The 20,867-nt window shown below is 55.8% G+C and overlaps 1 protein-coding gene across 1 annotated transcript; it reads right to left on the reverse strand.

Annotated features, from left to right (window-relative positions):
* Positions 1-3,818: 3,818 nt before the first annotated feature.
* On the reverse strand, positions 3,819-15,636 carry EIF4A3 (eukaryotic translation initiation factor 4A3). The gene is made up of 12 exons (XM_039226453.1): positions 15,410-15,636; positions 13,221-13,293; positions 12,367-12,433; positions 11,904-11,966; positions 10,948-11,080; positions 10,669-10,749; positions 8,594-8,735; positions 7,964-8,102; positions 6,680-6,795; positions 4,351-4,458; positions 4,138-4,265; positions 3,819-4,024 (listed from the first exon to the last, which is right to left on the reverse strand). The coding sequence occupies exons 1-12, from the start codon at positions 15,576-15,578 to the stop codon at positions 4,008-4,010; spliced, it is 1,236 nt and encodes a 411-aa protein (XP_039082384.1). The 5' UTR covers positions 15,579-15,636; the 3' UTR covers positions 3,819-4,007.
* Between the last annotated feature and the right edge of the window lie 5,231 nt (positions 15,637-20,867).

A 20,867-nucleotide genomic window follows, 5' to 3' on the forward strand; every position in this document is an offset into this window, starting at 1 on the left:
AATCTTCTTCAGGGAAGCAGCTGTTCAAATCTGTTGCCTTTATCTTGCAGCACTGGTCTTCTATTATTGGAATGATATCGTTTACGTGTATTACAGTTTTTCTGTTGCTATGTGACAGATACTACAGTGGCTTAAAATAACACATTTATTTTGTCATGGTGCTGGCGGGCAGGGGTGACACGGCTCCCATGGGGCTACAGTCGAGTGGCAGCCCGCTGCTTCCTTCCCGGAGGCTCCGGGGGAGGACCAGTTTCCTTCAGGCAGGTGGTCGGCCAGCTCGGCGCAGGGTTCGCAGGCAGCAGGTCTATCGCTCCAGCGTGCGCCACACCTCCCTCGCAGCTTCTGGGGACTGATCGTCATGGGGATGGCGCTTTCAAGTCCAGCGATGGTGGGCTGAGCCCATCAAAAAGCCGAGAATATTCTTGACTTTTCAAAGCTCGTGTGGGTCCACCTGGGTAACCCAGGATGCTCTGGTCGCAAACTCTTCCATCAATAAAGACCCTCTTGCTGTAAAATGTGATGCAGTCACGAGCTCCCGGGAGCAGGACCCAAGCCTCTCTGGGGGACCATTCTTCCACCTACCGCTTAAAAGCTCCCCACGTATTCCGGTTAAGTCCTCCATCAGGTATAGGCTTGGAAATTCTTTCTCCCAGTCTGTGGTTTGCCTTTTTACTTTCCTAACAATGTTTAGTGAGAAGTAAAAGGTTTTAATTTTGAGTCTGATTTGGATTTCTTACGTCCTATTAAAAAAAATCTTTGCCAAACTCAAAGTCACTAAGACTTATCTCCTGCTCTCTTCCAGAAGTTCTGTAGCTTTAGGTCTTCCATCTCAAGCTACTTTTTGTTCATGGTACTTAGTGACAATTGAGGGTTTTTCTTTTTTGCATATGGCTAACCAACCGGACACCGTTTGCTAAAAGTACCATCCTTTACCCACCCCACTGCCTCAGTACCTCTGCTGAAACCCCCTCACCATAAGCCTGTGGTCTATCTCTAGACTTTGTACCACGTCCCAGGGATCCAAGGGGTCTGTCTTTATGCCAACACTTCACTGTCGAGTCGTAACTTTGCAGTGTTCCTGGGGGTCAGGCAGGAATCCCGCTTCGTTCACGTTTTCAGACGTCCTGGCTATGCTGGGTCCTTCGTATCTCTGTATTGATTTTATTTATTAAAAAAATTCTTATGTTTAATTTTGAGGGAGAGAGTGCGAGCAGGAGAGTAGCAGAGAGAGACAGAGACGGAACTCAAAGCAGGCCCCAGGCTCTGAGCTGTCAGCACAGAGCCTGACACAGGGTTTGAACTCACGAACCGTGGGTTCATGACCTGAGCCGAAGCTGGGCGCTCAACCAACAGAGTCCCCCAGGCGCCCCTCAGAATCAGCTTGACAATTTTTGCCAAAGTCTCTTGGTATTTTGACTGGGGCTACGCTGGATCTGTGGAACATGGGGAGAACAGACACCTGAGCGGACCTGCCCCCTCTAGGCCGTTAACAACAGTGCCTCTCGCTGACGTTGACGGACATTTTCCATAGCAGCGCTTTGTGGCTTTTGGGGCAGAGATGTCAGAGGTGTTAAATGTATCCCCAGCATTTCATCTACTTGGTGCTACTGCAAACAGCGCTTAAATTTCCAAGTGTCCAGTGCTAGACTCCAGAAACATGAGCGAGCTCTGAATCCTGACCTCGTGTACGTACGGCCGTGTTTTCCCAATTATTAGCTCCAGTAGCTGTTGCAGAGTCCTTACAATTTTTGATGCAAAGGATCGGGTCATCTGTGCACAGACTTCCTTTCAGATGCCTTCTATCCCTCTCGTTCCCTGGCTGTGCTGGCCAGGGCCACGTTCTGACGCTGACTGTATGTGAGGAGGATGTGTGGCCTTTATCCTAACGAGGATGCTGAAAGCGGCCAGAACCGGATTCATCCAGTCTTTTCCGCAGCTCTACCAGTTGTTGCCACAGTTTGAAGCTCCTCTGGGTGCATGGACACTGGACTGTCCCGGGTTTCTGATGAGCTACCTTCCAGGCGTCCTGTGCAAGATGGGCCTCTTTGTCCCTGGTTCTCTGTGGTCAGAGTGTCCCATGATAGGTCTCCCCAGCTCCCCCCCGCACCCCGCTTTGATTTCTTCTAAGTGTGTGTAGCTGTGTCCCGTTCTATGACCCAGTCTGCCCGTCTTTTAACTGGGGACTTTACTACTCTCCCCTTGCTCATGCCGTTTAATTCTGGAGAAGGCTGTGGACACCCCCCGACTTCGGAGACAGCTCCCATGAGTCACCCCTCAAGTGGGTTCAAGTGACCCCTCAGTGACGCCCCCTAGGCCCACAGCTGTGCAGCCATTACCACGATCCAGCCCCTCAGCATTTTCATCCCCCCGAGAAACCCGGCCCAGAGCCCGCACTCCCCAGTCAGGAAAACCGCCACCTGCGCACCACCTGACGCCACTGTCTGGGACGTTTCACAAAGTGGAATCACACAGTACGTGGCCCTCGGCAAGCAGTGTCCGAGGCCCCTGCTCCGTAGCGGGCAGTGGCACCCACCCCTCTGGGATAATACTCGTCACGCACACTTACCGCACTTTCCGGTTGATGGGTATTTGGGTCACTTCCACTTTTCTGCTATTAACAGCTAAAACCAGCGGCTGAATATTTGAACATCCAATATTGGCTGTTGAATGGCTTTGGTCACTCGGTACAGCCCAGCACACCCGCCCCCTTGCTTCTCTCAATGTTCAGTTGCCAAGGGGCACAGCGAAACCCACTTGGGCCGTGACACCAGTGCCCCAGCTGCCCTCCCGACGCCCCCACCCACACCTCCCAGCACTCACCCCCCCACCCCCCCAGGGCTGCAGTACGCTGTGGTGAATGCACTTGTGCAGTGTGCATTCCGCACTACTGCCTACTGCAGAACTACTCCCTCAGAGAGAAGTAACATTTTAATTGCTCCCGCTGATCAGGGCCAGGCTGCTCTCCCACCAGGACCACCAATGTAAATACTCGCACACCCCTGCAACGCTCGGGGCTGTTATCACATCTTCCCGGGTGACACGGCACACCTGAACCGCCCGTGAAGCTGAGTGTTTTTGGGACCGTCTGCACTTTGCTAACTGCTCTCATTCCTAGACAGCATCTGCTGTCTCCCTCGAGTCACGGACGACGCCTTGCGTGCTCCCCTCCCTCCTCCACCAGAACACGGTGCTTGTTAAGCCAGAACGACGACGGCTGACCATTCCTGCCCAGGGCCTCCACGCTTGTCCCTCCTCCCCTGCTGCAGACCCGAGGCCAAGCTGAAGACAAGTATTCACCGTCCTTTCTGCCGAAGCCCCTCCCTCCCGGTGCCTCCTGGCTGGAGACGCCGGGGCTGGGGGCCGCGGAAGCGCCCTGCCCACGCTGCCCCTGACCCTGTGCCGGCGCTCCAGGACGGGAGCTCGGGACGTTCCTCGCACGTGCCGGATGACCATGATGCCTGGGGTCAGAATCGCGGGACGAAGTTCAGAAACGGTCAGGCTCCCCACGACCTCGCACGTGTGGCTGCGACCACCCAGGCCGGCCTGGGGAGGTCCGCAGAGGCGGCAGTGTTCCTACCTCCGTTCACCAACAGCAGGACCGCAAGCAGGTCCCCACTTGTGACCCCACAGGTGACCCTACCTGTTGCCCAAGATGGCGCCTCCTAAGACACTCGGGCCAGAGGGGACTGGCTGGCTGTCAGGGTGGGGTGGGGGGGTGGTGGTGCAACTCTCGATCTCGGGGTCGTGAATTCAAGCCCCACGCTGGGTGTCGTGATTGCTTAACAAGTGACTATTTTAAAAAGACACATAAATTAGAGTTTATGGGAAAAGTTTTAAACATTTAATGAAAAAAACTCCAAGCATTATTTACACATGGGTAAGAAAAGTGGCCCGTCGTGGGGACTGCGGCCGAGCTCACGCAAACCCTGTCACCCGGAAACCGCCCCCCAGCACTTCCCAGGGAGCACGGGGCAGGCGGGCATCAGCGGGTCGGCGCGGCGGGTTCCTCAGATCAGGTCGGCCACTGAGAGAGAGAAAGGCACGTGTGAAGGACGGATACAAGCGGGATGAAAAGATAAGCGGAGCACGAGGCTCGCGATGGATTCTCACGCACAAGACAGGGTGGGGGGGGCTCACCGTTCATGGGCATCTCGTCGATCTGGGTGGAATAGTACTGCTCGATGTCTCTCAGGATACGGATGTCGTCATTCTTCACAAAGTTGATGGCCACCCCCTTCCGGCCGTAGCGGCCCGAGCGCCCGATTCTTTGAGGACAGAGCAAAACCCCTTCAGTACCGGCAGCAAGGGAGGGGCAGGACACCCGCCAGCAGGCCCCGGCGCCCGCCCTACCTGTGTATGTACAGCTCTCTGTTATTGGGCAGGTCGTAGTTGATGATGAGGGACACCTGAGGGACGTCCAAGCCCCTGGCCCAGACGTCTGTGGAGATGAGCACGCGGCTGCAAAGACAGAAGGGACTTGAGGCCATCGCATCAGTCACGGAAGTTTAAGACTGGCTACGAGTCGGAAAGGCATCCAGTCACCCTCACACCGGCCCCCGCATCCCCCAGCACACATGCGGCATCCGGGACAGCACCAGAGACCTGTTCACGCGCACCGAGACAGAGGATTCCGGTACCTTCCATAGCACATGTTTAACTACGTAAAGCTACCCCGTATCAACACCTGGGAAAGACACCTTCCCTCCGCCTGGAGGAGTGCGGGCTGGCGGCCCCAGCGCCCTGGTGCGGGTTTACAGTGCGATCAAACTGAAACGCGCCTCACAGCCGTGTCCTGCAGCCAGGACAGGGTGGGACACACCATGGGCTGCCACGTCCAACACGGAGGCCGCCAGCCCACCGAGCTCGTGCGGTGGGGCTGGCTCAGAACGAGACGCTCTTTAAAGCGTAAAATACACACGGGGTTTTCAATGCTTAGTATAAAAAACCCCAAATACACCTTAATTAGTATTTTTAATGCTGATTACATACTGAAAATGCTGAAATAACATTGAGTTAAATAGCGTATTAAAAATCAACATTGCATTTCTTTTTATGTTCCAACGCTGGTACCAGAAAACCTCCGATGCGGCCCGGCCTCTACATATCGCTGGTCTAGAAGCATTCCAATCAAGGGAGAGCAACACGGGAGAAAGGAGTTGAAAACCAGACCGAGAGGTGTCGCTGCCACACAGTCACCTGCAGCCGCAGCCCCAGAGGCAGGAGAGGGAGAGTGGGAGCCCAGCCACGCGGGCGGGGTGGGGGGGGGAGCTGGACACCTGCCCAACGGGAGGAAAGACGGGAGCCACGCGGAGACCCATCAGCACAGACCCTGCTGAGGCCGCACGGGGAGGGGCAGGGAGACCCGGGGAGCTTCCCAGAATTCCATGTCAGCACAGACCTCCTTCGAGAGGGGGGAGGAAACACTCTGAGGTGAAGCACACACCCTGTCCCCAAACCAAACACGAAAAGACGTTCTTCAAGGAGAAGGAAACTTCCCAGACAGGAGAATAACAAGATGGGAAGAACGTGTCTGGATGTGCATGAATTCTATCACATAAAGCAAAGACGTCTTGTGGAGTTTGTAATATCGTAAGTCCCGTGGCCACCACCCCAAAGTGCAGGGGGCACTGAAGTCTCTGAGGTCTGTGCGGGGCAGGGACGACGGCCCGCGTCCGGGCGGGCGGGGAGGACGCAGACACAGCGCTGGACGTCCTAGGAGGCTAAGTAACAAAGCACAGACGACTCCAAAACAGGAACTGGGGCAAAGGAACGAGGATGAGAAATCCCAAATCAAGGCACCGGGGGGGGGGGGGGGGCTCAGCTAAGCATCCGACACTCGAGTTCTGCGCAGGTTCATGATCTCATGGAAGCCCCACGTCAGGATCTGCCCTGAACATGAAGCCTGCCTAAGATTCCCTCCCTCCCTCCCTCTCTCTCTGCCCCACCCCTGCATGTATGCATGCTGTCTCAAATTAAACTTTTTAAAAAGAAATCAAAAAAAGAACGAGAGATAAAATACATGGAATAGATATTAATTCAAAAGCGCACATGGCAGCGTCGCCACCAAACAACATGGCCCGAACCACTCTGATTGCGAGACCGCAACCAGCATCAGGCAAAGCAGCAAACCAGGAGCCACTGTGAGCTGTGTGCATGGAGCACACCTGCAGCTTCCGGGGCCCATGGGGGGGGGGGGGCAAGTGAGGGGACCTGGTGGGGACACCCACGCTCCAGGAGGCTGTGCAGGCCTCCCGCAGGACTGCGGACAGAGGGACGTGTCGTGGCCCTGCGGGAACGCGGCAGCCCCGCACTGGCTACACGGCCCCCGGACACAGCAGGGCAGGCGGGGCCTCAGAGCTGCGATGCCGAGACGGCGAAGACAAGCCGAGGGGAATGTGCGGAGGGTCCGAGACACAGCCAGCAGCCAAGCCTCCGGGGCACGGCGACCACGGCGCTCGGCCCGCACACATGCGCAGAAGTGAGCGTGCGCCGAGCAAAACCAGACATGTTACAGGACGAAGCCGCAGGCCCTCCGAGCACAACTACAACCCCACCACTGAGGGATGACCAGCAGTGAAGACCCCAACCCGCCCCGCAGAGGCGTACACGCTCCCCCCAGCAGCCCCCCAACCCTGGAGGGCAGGGGCTGGGCCGCATGCGGGCAGGGCAGCCGGCCCACCTGGCGCCGGAGCGGAACTCCTTCATGATGGACTCGCGCTCCTTCTGTGGCATGTCCCCGTGCATGGACGAGACCGTGAAGTTGGCTTCCCTCATCTTCTCTGTCAGCCAGTCGACCTGCACGTCAAATCAGCAGACACGACGTAAGCTCAGAAACCAAGCCGGAAGGCGTGGGGGCCCCGCTTCAGTCTGCAGGGCCATCGGCAGCACCTCTGGGGCCCCCACCACGCAGATCAATCACGGGGCGCCGTAGCTTAGGTCACAATCCCATGCGTTCGTTTGAGCTGAGCCCTGTGACAGGCTCTGTGCCAAGAGCTCGGAGCCTGCTTGGGAGCCTCTGTCCCCCTCTCCCCACCCCTCCCCCGTCTGCTCCCGGGTCTCTCTCAAAATAAACCTCTGGGAAAAAACCCTCAGCTGAATCTTTCCTAAACGCGTAGGACACGGGCTTGCCTAGCACATCAGGGCAGACTCCTCTTCCTGGTTCCCTGTGTCTCAAGGACAAAAAAAGGCCACCTCTCACTTCATATCTGAAATTCAAATCTTCTCTGCAAGGTGACCGACTCCTGGGCTGTCCCGTCGCCTGCACGAGCGCGTCACTTGGGAGCCTAGGAAACCGCAGGCCCGGGCCCAGCTAAACCCACGACACCTGTGCCTTCCGGCCTGGGACCAGCACGAACACCTCTGTGCAGGTTCACTGGCCACGCCCACCCATCCCCTTCTGAGCCACCAGAGGCAACGTCTTGCCTGGGTTCCAAAGAGAACCAATCTTCAGTTTTTGCCGTAAGGATAGTGCAGAGCTGGGGTGCCAGGGGGACTCAGGTGGATGAGCCTCCGACTTCAGCTCAGATCATGATCTCACAATGGACTCAAGCCCCACGTCGGGCTCTGTGCTGACAGCTCGCGGAGCCTGCAGTTGCTTCAGATTCTGTGTCTTCCTCTCTCTGCCCCTCCCCCCCTCTGCCCCTCCCCGCTTGTGCTGTCTCTCTCTCAAAAGTAAATAAAATGTTAAAAACAAATTAAAAAAAAATTTTTTTTAATGTTTTCTTTTTGAGAGAGAGACAGCGTGAGCAGGAAAAGGTCAGAAAGAGAGGGAGATACAGAATCTGAAACAGGCTCCAGGCTCTGAGCTAGGTGCCAGCACAGAACCTGATGCGGGGCTGGAACCCACAAACCATGAGATCATGACCTGAGCTGAAGCCAGACGCTCAACCAACTGAGCCACCCAGGCGCCCCAAAAACAATTGTTTTTAAAAAAGGCTACGCAAGAGCCAAGATGGCTGCGTACCTTCCGTTTGGTGTTGCAGAAGATGACAGCCTGAGTGATGGTTAGCGTGTCATAGAGGTCACACAGGGTGTCGAATTTCCACTCTTCCCTTTCCACTGCCACAAAAAACTGCTTGATGCCTTCGAGGGTCAGTTCATCACTGGAAACAAAGGCAGGTCCTAAGAACTCATTCTTCCACCAAGATTTAAAGGCACGCACAAGCCTCACACTGTTCCCGGCACCGGTTCGACCCACAGCAGCTCTGCCCCTCCCGGGGGGTCAACACCCCTCCTGCACAGGCCTAAGCAGCCTGGGACTTCAGCCACTGGCACACCTCGTATTACACGTTTTACTCCCGCAGAACAATGGACAAATACCATCAGCTGTTGGAATTGCTGAGCCAAGGGAGAGGGCATGTATAAGAGCTGGCTTTTCCTTTTTCCAGATTTGGTTGTTAAGCATCTCTACACCCAACATGGGGCTCAAACTCACAACCCGGAGATCAAGAGTCACATGCTCCACTAACTGAGCCAGCTGGATGCCCCAAAGCTGGCTTTCGAAAAAAGAATATAAAAAAAACTTTCACGGTTTAAGACCCAAACGCAAGCCACGTGGCGTGTGCGTGCGGCAGGAGAAGCGCGGCACTCTTACCGCTTCACCAGGATGCGGATGGGGTCGGTCATGAACTTGTTGGTCATCTCCAGGATCTCGTGGGGCAGCGTGGCGCTGATGAGCACCACCTGTGTGGCCGGGGGCAGGTACCTGTACACGTCGTAGATCTGCTCTTTGAAACCTGGGAGAAAGAACGAGAAGCAGAGAACGTGAAGGCCGCATGCTTTGACACAGAGTTGCGGCTGGGAGGTGGCCGGTTTCACGAGGAACGTCTTCCACGGAGCTGGGAAGTCCACGCACCCCCCCTTCTTGGCCGTCTCTGGGGATCGTGGCCCCACCCTGACAGGCCTGGGTGCCAGAGGCTAGGAGCAAGGGAAGCCCCAGGCCTGGGCCATCCACCACCTCAGACGCCTGCTGGTGGTCGCCACCCCTGCCCGGCTGCTGTGAAGATGTGCGTCCCATGTGGCCAGATCTGCCACATAAGAGAATGCAGGGATCTGGGTTTGTAGAGAACCACCTCCCAGGTGGAAAAATCTCCCGCATACGTGGGGTCATCAGGGTGCACATGGTCAAGCATACCCTAATCAGCGGGACCTGGCCCAGGGGCCACTAGCACCATGGCCTCCGTGGCCCACGCAGGGTGGGGTCAGCAGACGAGCGTGTGAGAGTGCCCACGCTGGCATCCCCGGCCTCCAAAGCCCCTTAACAGACTGCGAGGCTACGACCCCACAAACGACAGAGCCCAAGACCTGCCCTTGTAACAAACCCCAGAGCACATAGCCGCCGCCTAGAGAGCTCACTGTGAGAATGGTCACCCAAGGGGCCTGCAAGAAGCTGCCCGCAGGCGATGCTTTCTCAAAGGCCAAGACAGCAGCCCGAGGGCGGTGGTACTGTGCTCACCTGGAAGGCAGGGCCTCTGGGTGGGGAGGGTGGGGGGAGAGGGGGGGCGCGGCAGGAGGACAGCTCACGGATAGCAGGAGCCCCACGGAGGGACCCGGACACCAGGGACACCAGGAACACCAGCGACAGCCTCAGCTGCGCCACCACTTACCGCCAGGAGAGAGCACTTCCTTCACCCGGTGACCCCTGGCGCGGAGGCAGGGGCGGAGGGGAGGGCGTGCAGGCAGCGGAGGCCTGGGCTCTAACGGGCCCTGGACTCAGAGTACCTGTCGTGATGGATTACCACGTCCCCATCCTAACACCTCGGCCGCCATCCCCAAGGGGGCATCTCATATCTGTCCCCATACATCTTGATACAAACGCGTGAAAATCCTAAGTACGTGTCAAGTCTGAAAATTTACCTTAAAAACATAACTGGGAGAAAGATCAGCCTCGGGTACCCGGGTGACTCAGCTGATTGAGCGTCTGACTCTTGGTTTCTGCTCAGGTCATGATCTCATGGTTTGTGGGATCGAGCTCCCACATCGGGCTCTGTGCTGTCAGTGCAGAGCCTACTTCAGATCCTCTGTCCCCCTCTCTCTACCCCTCCCCCACTTGCCTGCAAGCACACACTCTCAAAAATAAATATTAAAAATTTTTTAAAAACGGGAGGCGGCTAGCTGGCTTTGCTGGCTGGGTGTCAGCTCAGGCCATGATCTCGCCATTTGCGGATTTGAGCGGGACTCTGTGCTGACAACACGCACCCTGCTTGGGATTCTGGCCCCTCTCTGCCCCTCCCCCTGCTCGCTCGCTTGCTCTCAAGATAGGTAAATAAACGTTTAAAAATACGTAAATAAATACAGTAACTTAAATTGGAAAAAGAACGTGAAAGCCTGTGCAACGGACAGAACCTCCAGACAACACAATGCCCTGAGGCCACAGCCCAGCCTCCCTGACACAGCCGGGCCCCCACAATGCACAGCAGGCATCTCGATGTGCCCCACCTCGACCGCGGGCCTCCCCATCTACGCCAGCCCCGGACGTGCGGGGAGCGGTGGCACAGCCATCCCACCCTCATGGCGGGAAGGACAGGGTGCAAGTTCTACGCCGGTGGCTGCACCTGGGCCGGGCACTTCAGCTCACCCGGACAACGCCTGCCTTAGCTCCTCATGCCCACCTCGTGCTGTGAAAGCGCAGAGTTAAATGTCGGCAGGAACCGTGCCCATTACTCGTACCTTTATTCAACATCTCATCGGCCTCGTCCAAAACCAACATCTTGATAGCGCGTGTCCTCAGGCTTCTGCGCCGAATCATGTCTACGGAATCGCAGTTAGAAGTAATCAGACCTCAGGCTACGAGGAAAGGGCCATCCCGGCTGGTTTTCACGGCATTTCAGGGACCGCTGTCCACCTCCTACACGTTACCCACGTGCAAACTCTGTGACGCGTCCCGGGCCGTTTAAGCACCGCGTACAACGCTGCTCATCACAGACTCTTAGAGACAAAAGCGCTCACCGAAGACACGCCCGGGGGTGCCGGCGACCACGTGCTGCCCGTAGTCCAGCTTCCTGATGTCCTCCCCCACGTTGGTGCCGCCAATGCAGGCGTGGCACTGGACGTTCATGTAGTCGCCCAGGGCAAGCAGTCCCTGGATTCAAACAAGGGTCACGTTCGTGCAAAGTCAGAGACCTCGCAGCTTCCCTAAGATGAAGGTCATTTCTACTCCAAAGTAAGACGACCACCGAGAAGTATTTATTCTATTCTTTGCACCGTAAGACTACAAGATGACCCGTTCTCCCCCTTCTACTCTCTATGCCAAAATGAAATTGGTTTTGCTGGTTTCTTAGTAGAAAAGCAACACGCTTCAATTACAAAATACTCCAGAAATACATAAAATTTATAATCTTGGCCACCCAGCGTTAATACTAACACCTTAATGTATATCAAGCCTTTACAGTGTTTTAAGTATAAAAACAAAAACCGTTTAACTAAAACAAATTTTTTGCTAAAAAAATCGCAATTCTAAAACTGCAAAAAGCTAGTAGAATCACAGTAGTGATGCTAAAGATGACTTAATATTGGGATGCCTGAGTGGTTGAGTCAGTTAAGTGTCCAACTTCAGCTCAGGTCATGATCTCACAGTTCATGGGTTCAAGCCCCGCGTCGGGCTCTGTGCTGACAGCTCAGAGCCTGAAGCCTGCTTCGGATTCTGTATCTCCCTCTCTCTCTGACCCTCCCATGCTCATGCTGTGTCTCTCTCCCAAAAATAAATAAAACATAAAAAAAAATTTTTTTAAATAAAAATAAAAATGATTTAATACAAATGAGGAATTCACGTAACAAACGTTAGAGATCAGGAAACAAAATGAGAGGGAACCAATACACAGGATTAGGTTCAATCCCCAGCCAGCCTTTACCACCAGACTAGAAAGCAATCATGGCAAATATGGCGTCGCCTCTCCCAGCCTCACCTTCTGGATCTGTACAGCTAACTCTCTCGTTGGAGCCAAGATCAAAGCCTGCGTTTCACGAACCTGTTAAATGATGTCAGAAAACAGAGAATCCTCAGCATTTCCAAGGCAGACTGCACCGGTTCAGATGCAGATCTCTTTGGAACGTTAGCTCACGCCAGCCACACAGCTGACTCCGGACGAAGGTGAACGAGCCCGGATGCGAGGTCAAGTGCGAGCCCAGCAATCACGGGTTTAATGGGCAGGACTGCTGCTTGCAGACAAGAAGGTCCACTAATGGATCTCTCGGTTTAAACGGCAAGGAATTTATGACAGAGGATTAGGTAGCTCCCTGTTAGCGTGCAGCTGAGAAGCTCTTAAGAAATTAGCGGAGTCGGTACAACCAGGCAGACATGCTGCACAGCCGTCCTTTTTGACGCGGCAGGCGCGGGGGCAGGGAAGCGCCCCAGCCGCTGCAGGCTACCTGAATATCCAAGCACTGGAGGACAGAGATGCTGAAGGTGGCCGTCTTGCCCGTGCCGGACTGAGACCTGTTCGTGGAAACACAGACCGAGGGTGTGAAGGGGGCTCCCTGCTCCCACTCACGGCACCCCCACCACGGCAGCGCCCCGAGGGGGGGCTGCGGGAGCCGCCGGGCACCTGCTCCACCTCCCGGGGCGGAACAACGCCTCAACCGCAAGGGCGGCTCCGCGGTGTGACCAGAGGCGGCACGGCAGGGTCTGCAGCCCTGACGGCTGTTGCAGGTGGCAAGAAAGGAGAGATTCCCCTTTACATAAACCTAATTCTTTCCTGTAACTTTGGACTAAAACCAGCCTCCAAAATTATTTCTTCTCGTAACCAAGTCTTTAAAAATAATGCATGGGCGCCTGGGTGGCTCAGTCGGTTAAGTGTTCAACTTCAGCTCAGGTCATGATCTTGCAGTTTGTGAGTTCCAGCCCCGTGTCAGGCTGTGCTGACAGCTCAGAGCCTGGAGCCTGATTCAGATTCTGTGTCTCCCTCTCTCCCTGCCCCTCCCCTGCGTGCACTCTCTCTCTCTCTCTCTCAAAAATAAATAAACGTTAAAAAATAGTAACAAAAATTTTACAAAGGCAAATGGGAGCTAAAGGCATTAAGAGAATATTATAAACCATTCCGCATGCCAACTGACAAGTAAAGCTGGCTAAAAACATGACAGCTTTCGAGAGTAAAGGACAGAACAAGAAAACAGGACACCCTGTGGCTAAAGTCAAGGAAAGGGTGACAAACGGTGCTCCCAAAGCACTCTCTGCACTCGGCTGACTGACTAGAGCCTAACCCCGTTTTGGGCCAGGGACGTACTGAGCGATGACGTCTCTCCCTTTAATTATCTGCTTGATGGCTCGCTGCTGGATGGCTGATGGTTTTTCAAAACCTGCAAAAAGAAACAAAGTTCTAACCTCATGGTTACAACCATAACCAGAAGCTCCTCGGGGCCCAGATGGTTTGTTAAGCCCCCACCTCTACCCCTCCTACCCCAGAGGCCAACACACCAAGGGGCAAATAGCTGCTGAATGAATCGGGACGAGCTGTGTTTTTATACGCACAGGGATCTCATCTGTACAAAGTCTGTATTTAAAAAAACACCGTTGCAGAATACAGAAACCTCAGTTAGATTACCCAAAACCCCCAAACGTTAGCGGTGGCGCTCCGGAAGAATGGGTGGGAGAGGCTCGCCCTTTACTTCAATTCCTTCCGTCTATTTACAGTCACCTGCAGCGCTTTCTATTCTTTTGCGTTACTTTTTAATACAAAGAAGGAAAATGAGCCCAGTAGCTTGGCAGCAACTCCTCTTCCCTCTCCGTATCGGTCTGTCTGCAGGCTGTCTGAGCGTCTACAATGCATTTACTCTACTGCCTGGGTCGTTCTGCAGGGGTCTGCGCTGTGCCCCCTCACTAGTGAGGCTGCTACGTGAACTACGACACCATCCCTCTGCAGGACCGTTACCAAGGAACGAGGCTACTTACTCTGAAGGAGTAAAAGTATTTTCCCAGTAAACGAAAGTTTAGTTACCAAAAACAAAAGTTTTAAGTTGGGGCAGTTTTTTAAAACACAGTACAACTTCCTTCTAACAAAGAACTGTAAGAGATGACTTAAAACCCTCATCGTGCGGCACCTGGGTGGCTCAGTCAGTTGAGCGGCCGACTTTGGCTCAGATCACGATCTCGCGGTTTGAGTTCGAGCCCCGCATCAGGCTCTGCGCTGGCAGCTCAGAGCCTGGAGCCTGCTTCCGATACTGAGTCTCCCTCTCTCTCTGACCCTCCCCTGCTCACGCTCGGTCTCTGTCTCTCAAAAATAAATAAATGTTAAAAAAAAATTTTTTTTTTAAACTCTCATCGTGACCAAGCACACGGCTGGGAAACTAAAAACTGTTTTGGGCAGGGATGTCCTGAATGTCCGAGGCAGGGAGGGCTGTCAGCCTCACCGCCAGGCCCGGACACAATGGCACTTCTCACCTCCCATTCCCTCAGCACCCTCTCTTTGCTGGCTAAACTGCAAAGACTGCTGAACAGAACATCAAAAACTGCCGGGTGAAAGCCAGCCCAGTCCCAGGCATTAAGCACAGACGCTGATCACTCCCGTCTGGACCCCCCACCCCAACTCTTCCCAGGCTCCCAACTCAGGCAACTGCCTCCAACTGGATGGCTTACAGGCCCCGGAGATTCACCTGGCCCAAGACAGAGCTCCCGCCTCCGCCTCCCTCCTCCCTCCCGTGCTCCCCACCTAAGCCAACAGCAGCACCCCCACCAGTTGTTCACAACACCCAGGAACCCTCTCTCCTCTGCTGCTCACAACCATCTCTGCCCCAACACCATCACCTCTCCCCCCGCCCCTTCTCCAGCCTCCCCTCCCCTCCCCTCCAATCCACAGATTTCCAGAATAACCTCTGCAACCGCAAATCTGACCTCTGCTTAAAACCCTCCAATGGCTTTCCGCTGCACTTAGAAATAAAACTCAAACTCTTCACCACCTCACACTGCACTCTGCCAGATCTGGCCCTGTCTGCCCCTCCAAAGTCGCCCCTGGGCTTCCCACCACGGGAGGCTTCTTTCTGTTCCTGGGATGCACGGACTCAGAGCTGCAGGGTCCTGACAGCAGCTCTGCCCTGTGCCGGGTCCTCTCACAACCGGCTCCTTAATCCAGATCTCAGTTCAAACATTAGCCCCTTCCGGGCGCCTCCTTACCTACCAGCTCCACTACCCCCCAATCACAGCCATCACCCCTGCCTGGAGCGGCCTCGGCTCCAGGCACGAGCCTGCCGCGTTCGCTGCCAAACCCTCAGTGCCCAGAGCAGCGCGGGTACGAGCCCGTTATCGAACGCCTGAATGGCTCCCAAGTGCCTTCCTAGCCTTCGCTGGGCCGAGCACCGTGCTGTGCGCCGAGAACGACAGGCCGAGGCCTGCGACACCGACACGGAGGGGCCGCGGCATGCCGGGCCCCAGGACTCCCTCGCGGCCGCGCCCCCGCCCCGCCGCCCCGCCGCCCCGGACCGTAGGCGTAGATGCCGCGCAGCAGGTCCTCCCGCAGGCCCATGGTGTCGAACGTGGGCGTCACGTCCACCTCCTCGCTGGTCTCGAATTCCACCTTGGTCATGTCCTCCTCTTTGAGCAGCCGCTTCCGCGCAGAGCCCGAGGTCGCCATCGTGGCCGTGGCCGCCATGACCGCGAGTCGGCTGAGAGCGGAGCGCGAGCCGCACAGGAAAGCGGAAGCAGGGCCCCCCGCGCCGCCGGCGCCAGGAACTGACGCCACCGCGCGCGTGCGTACGAGCGTGCGTCGGGCCGCGTCTCGGGTGGGGCGGTGGAGCTCCTCTTCACGAGAAAAGGGAAAGGGAGGGGGCCTCCGGAAGAGAGGCGGTGCTGCCGCTGCTCTCGCGAGGTTTGAGCTGCCGCGGGATCTCGCGAGGGGCGGAGCCCGCCCAACCCCCTATAAATAGGGCCGAAGCGTCGTGGAGCCGGTATCTTCTGGGATGTCGTTTAGGTCGAAACTTCCCGCGCTCTGGACGCCGGGCCGGGGGACCCTGCGCCCTGGCGGGCGGGTGTGGGGACGCCCACCAGACACACGTACCCCTGATCCCCGCCCGCGGCAGCCGCCGAGCCAGCCTTCCCCCCGGCCGCGCCCTCGTTCCGCTGAGGTCCCGGCGGGGCGGAGGGCGTCCGCTCGGCGCGGGGAACAGGCCGCCCCTCCGCGTCACGGGCCCCCGATGGAAAGGGACTGCGTTTGGAAAGCCTCGCTGCCGGCTCCGGTTAGGGGGCCGGGTTAGAAGCCGCTAAGGAAGAGCCTCTGCGGGCTCGAGTGTGTGAGGGCACGGCCCCCGGGCCCGTGTGCGCTGCCAGGAAGGGAACCGCCGAGGCCTTGGCTTTTGTCGCCCTGTCCACACAGCCAGGCCTGCACCTGACCCTAAACTGGCCTCACTCGCCCCTGGAGCGGCGTCACCCCCCGACCTGGCTCCGTCCTCTGTGCGTTTGATTTCGTGAGGCTGACACCCCCTTTCCCGTCGGTGGCCCGGCTCGCATCCCGGGCGTGTCTCTCCTCCACATCCGCGGTCTCTTTCCGAGGGCGCTGGACGCTCTCCTGCCGTGAAGGTTAACTTAGTTGCACGTGGATACTCGTTTCTTCCAGGAAACCAGACCCTGTAAGTGCAATGGGCTGCGGTACAAGTGACCCCCCGCCCCCCCGAAGCACCCTCCCTGAGGGCAGCATATGTCCAAGCTCTACAAGATAGTTGGTCTGATAAACATGCCTCTTGAGCGTGCGGGCGTTAGTCAAATACTCAGTATTTCGAAAGCCGACTTTCTTAGACTTTGAAATCGTGTGCATCTTACAACACAGCACAGCTTGCAATCCTGTGTACAACCACAGAGGGCGCTGCATGATCCTTTGTGGAGAAGACCTAGCAACTTCTATTTTATTTCACTGTAAGAAAAGTGTGTAAAATATCTCCGTAACTTTTATATTGACTATATGTTGAAATGGCTATCTTTTATACTAAGTTACATAAAATGTCATTTCAATTAATTTCACTTATTTTTAATCCCAATTATTATTTTTAAGCCTATTTATTTTTGAGAGAGAGAGAGAGAACAGCAGAAAAGGTACAGAGAGACACAGAATCCGAAGCAGGCTCCAGGCTCCAAGCTGGCAGCACAGAGCCAGACATGGGGCTCGAACCCCTGAATCCCAAGATCATGACCTGAGCCGAAGTCAGACACTCAACCTAGTGAGCCACCCGGGTGCCCCAGCTTCTAGAATGTTTTAATCATACTGCATATGATATCCCTGTTGGACAATGCTGCTCTAAGTACTTAGCACGTAAAATAACCTTGCCAGAACATGGGGGAAGAGTAAATAGAAGACTTACAAACCCTGACATCAATGAGGAGAGAAAAACTTGCATTCCTACTAAGTGCAAAGGGGAGAATTGCCTCTGTGCCTGCTTGGAGATTTTTCACCTTATTCACGATCCACCTTGACTTGTCTTTCACCTTTAAACTTTCATAGCATTTAATGTCAGTGTCCTGGCAATGCTCTTTTGCTGAGTTTGAATACACATCTTAAAAGCCAGTAACTTTTCAACGTTTTAGGCCAACGTCATGACAAGGACAGGAGGTCGGGGTGGGAGGGGGACAGGAAGAGCTGTGCCATCTCTCATAAGCCGTGCTCTCCAGAGAGCGATGGGGAACAAGGCAAACTTGATCTTTGTCCCTGAGGTTCATATAATCAGATGGGATGACACCCTCCCCCAAAATATAGCGGGTGAAGTGAGGTGCAGGACACAGGGGTGCACGTGAACATCACAGGCAGGTCCCCCTTGGTGGCCAGGAGGCCTCTGGGAAAATAAGGAGGGTAAATCCACTCTAGGGAGCTTGGAGCTGGGAGTGGGTTCCACTGATGACGGCCGAGCGTGTTTATTACGTGGGACAGACAGCGCTTGGTAAGTGCAGCCAGGGAAAGAGCCACCCTCAGAAGGTGTTCTCCTTTGTTCGTTTGTTTGTTTTTTAATTTTTTTTTTTTTTTAAGACAGTATGAGCAGGGGAGGGTCAGAGAGAGAGGGAGACACAGAATCAGAAACAGGCTCCAGGCTCTGAGCTGTCAGCACAGAGCCCGACACGGGGCTCGAACCCACGAACTGTGAGATCATGACCTGAGCCGAAGTTCGACGCTCAACAGACTGAGCCTCCAAGGAGCCCCTCAGGAGGTGTTCTCCCGCTCCAGTACTGCGCTAGTTTTCACAAAGCCTATGCAACGTGCGCCAAAGGGCCAGTCGGATCTGAAGCGCATTTTGCTTTATCACCAATAGCAAATATAACTAGTTGGTGGTGTACTGAGAACGTGCCTCAGTGACTTGCTTTGTTGGTTGGCATATCGGCTCTACGTCACTGTGTTGTGTTGGGCGTAAGCGCATGCTTACGAAGCAAGAATTGACAACCCAGGGGCGCCTGGCGGCTCTGTTGGTTGAGCGTCTGACTTGGGCTCAGGTCATGGTCTCGAGGTTCATGAGTGCGAGCCCCGCGTTGGGATCGCCGGCTGGCCGCTGTCAGCGTGGAGCCCGCTTCGGATCCTCTGTCCCCCTCTCTGTCCCTCCTCTGCTCCTGCTCTCTCCCAAAAATAAACATTAAAAAAGAAGAAGAAGAACTGACACCCAGCTTGGCCATCAGTGCACATCTCCACCACTCGAACATGCAGATTAATGTTTCCACTCTTACTGGACCCCTCGGTTACGATGCCAGCTAGAAGGTGCCGGCTAGAAATGGCTCCACTCTGAGTCCCCTAAAAAGTGGATTTCGATCGCTTCTCACCCCCGGGGCCCTGCATCCCACGCCTTCCTGTCCCCACAGGGGACCCACCCATTCTGTACCCCCTCTGTCTCCTGCGCCTCACTTCCCACACCCTTTATATTTGGGGGAGAGAGGCTACCTTCCCCAACTAGACTAACGTCAGGGAGGGCAGGGCCCAGGCCCGTAGTAGGTGCCTGGGGGCGTGGAGCAGGAGGGCAAGAGGAATGCAGGACGGGTCTGGCGTTCAAGAGCCCCCTGAGCTCATCCCGGAGCCGTGGGGAGCCTGGAACAGATCTGTGGGCCACACCACAAGAGCCCACCTGCTGCTTTCTCTGTACCTGTGTTAGACTCGCGGTGGAGACAAAGTGGCTTGTCTTGTCCAGGGGCAGCCGGAGGTGTGGGTTAGCGCTGCTGGGCTGGGCCGGGCTCCCATGAATCATCACCGAAGGAGCTGATGCCCTGAATCCGAGGGGCTGTCCCCAAAGATGGACTTCCTGCCAGGGAGCTCCGCCCACCCCACTGTCCCTTTCCAGGAGCGGGCCTCTCTCACTAAGCTCCCACCAGCACTGGCTGGAGCCTGGACTACACGCTGCCAGCGTCCGGCACTTGGGCAGCGGAGGTACCGGCGCACAGGGGGGTCTGTTCCGGGCGCTGGGTTGGCTGGTGGGCGGGGTGGACAGCAGTGCCTGGCATGGGCTTGTGTGCCCTAGGAGGGCAGGCCTGACAAAACATGCAAACCAATGAGATAATTGCAGGTTCTATCACTGCTGTATTGCAAGGGGAAAAAAAAAAAAGCAGAGGGGAAGACAGTGGGTCGCTGATTTACTGGGCGACTGGAGGGAGGTGTGGTGCAAGTTGTTAAGGGAGGTGGCCATGGGAACAGCCCAGGGAGGAGTGTTCCCGGAAGGAGGGACGAGGCGTGCAGACACTCCCAGTGAGGCAGGGGATTGGTACAAGAGGGGGCAGAAGGCCACGGTGGTGGCGGCATCGTGAGTGTGGGTAAGCGTGGGGGTGGGGCAAGAGATGAGCGTGGCCAGATCATAAAAGGTCTTACAGGCTGTGAGTGGAGGTTAAATACATTCTAGGGGCTCCTGTGGGGCTCGGTCAGTTAAGCGTCCAACTTGGGCTCAGGTCATGATCTCACGGTTCATGGGTTCAAGCCCAGCATCGGGCTCCATGCTGACAGCTCAGAGCCTGGAGCCTGCTTCGGAGTCCGTGTCTCCCTCCCTCTTTGCCCCTCCCCTGCTCTGGTGCACTGTCTGTCTGTCTCTCTCTCTCAAATATAAACATTTACAAAATAAACAAAAGTGAAAGTTCAGAAAAATAAATAAGTGCATTCTGGTTGCCATGGGCGTCACTTCAGGGTGGCCTTTCTTTGGGAAGAGAGGAATGTGTTCTGATAAGCGGTTTGGAAAGAGGAGCCGGCTGAGGCAGGAGGGAAGAGGCTGGTCTGAGGGCCGCAGAGCCCTGCCGGGCAGGTGGCGGCGGCTGCCCGAGCCCGTGGAGATGGGGCCAGGGGGACTCAGGAGAGTCTGGACAGGGCTGACGTATGGGGTGGACTCGGGCTCAGAAGGATGAAGACTGAGTGGCAGCCCCGTGAGACGGGGGAGCCGCGGGACAGCAGCGTGTGGCGGCCTCGAGGCGAAATCAACAGACCCAAGAATACAAGGTCACGCAGGTTTAAGGCAGCAGGACTCACGGGAGCCGGAAGGCGGGAACCACCTGGTGTCCAGTGAGGGACACGCATGATAACCACGGTGTGGTCTGTCCACACAGAGGATGGGATATTATTCAGCCACTATGCTGAGCGAAGGAAGCCAGACACGAAAGGTCACATACCTAGGATTCCATTTCTATAAAATGTCCAGAAGGAGCAAATCCATAGAGACAGAAAGTAGATCAGTGGTGCCACGAAGTGGGCGGGGGGGGGGGGAGGGTGCAGGGCTTCAATGGGCACAGGGTTCGGTTTGCGGACGACAAAGAAGTGCTGTATAAATAGGGGTGATGTTTGCACTGCACTGGGAGTGAACTGAATGCCACGCCAGGGGCGCCTGGGGGCCTCGGTCAAGTGTCCGACCCTTGATTCCAGCTCAGGTCATGATCTCAATGTTTGGAGCATCGAGCCGGGAGTCAGGCTCTGCGCTGACAGCATGGAGCCTGCTTGGGATTCGTG

The sequence above is a fragment of the Hyaena hyaena genome, unplaced genomic scaffold, assembly GCF_003009895.1.
Source record: "Hyaena hyaena isolate Hyena2069 unplaced genomic scaffold, ASM300989v1 scaffold_21, whole genome shotgun sequence".
NCBI classification, from domain to species: domain Eukaryota; kingdom Metazoa; phylum Chordata; class Mammalia; order Carnivora; family Hyaenidae; genus Hyaena; species Hyaena hyaena.

Coding starts and splice junctions, on each gene's coding strand:
- EIF4A3 (XM_039226453.1), bottom strand. CDS start 15,578: ATGGCGGCCACGGCCACGATGGCGACCTCGGGCTCTGCGCGGAAGCGG. Junction 11,081..11,903: donor TAGCTGTACAGATCCAGAAG/GTGAGGCTGGGA, acceptor GTTTGAATCCAG/GGACTGCTTGCCCTGGGCGA. Junction 6,796..7,963: donor TCTGCAACACCAAACGGAAG/GTACGCAGCCAT, acceptor TTTGACGTGCAG/GTCGACTGGCTGACAGAGAA.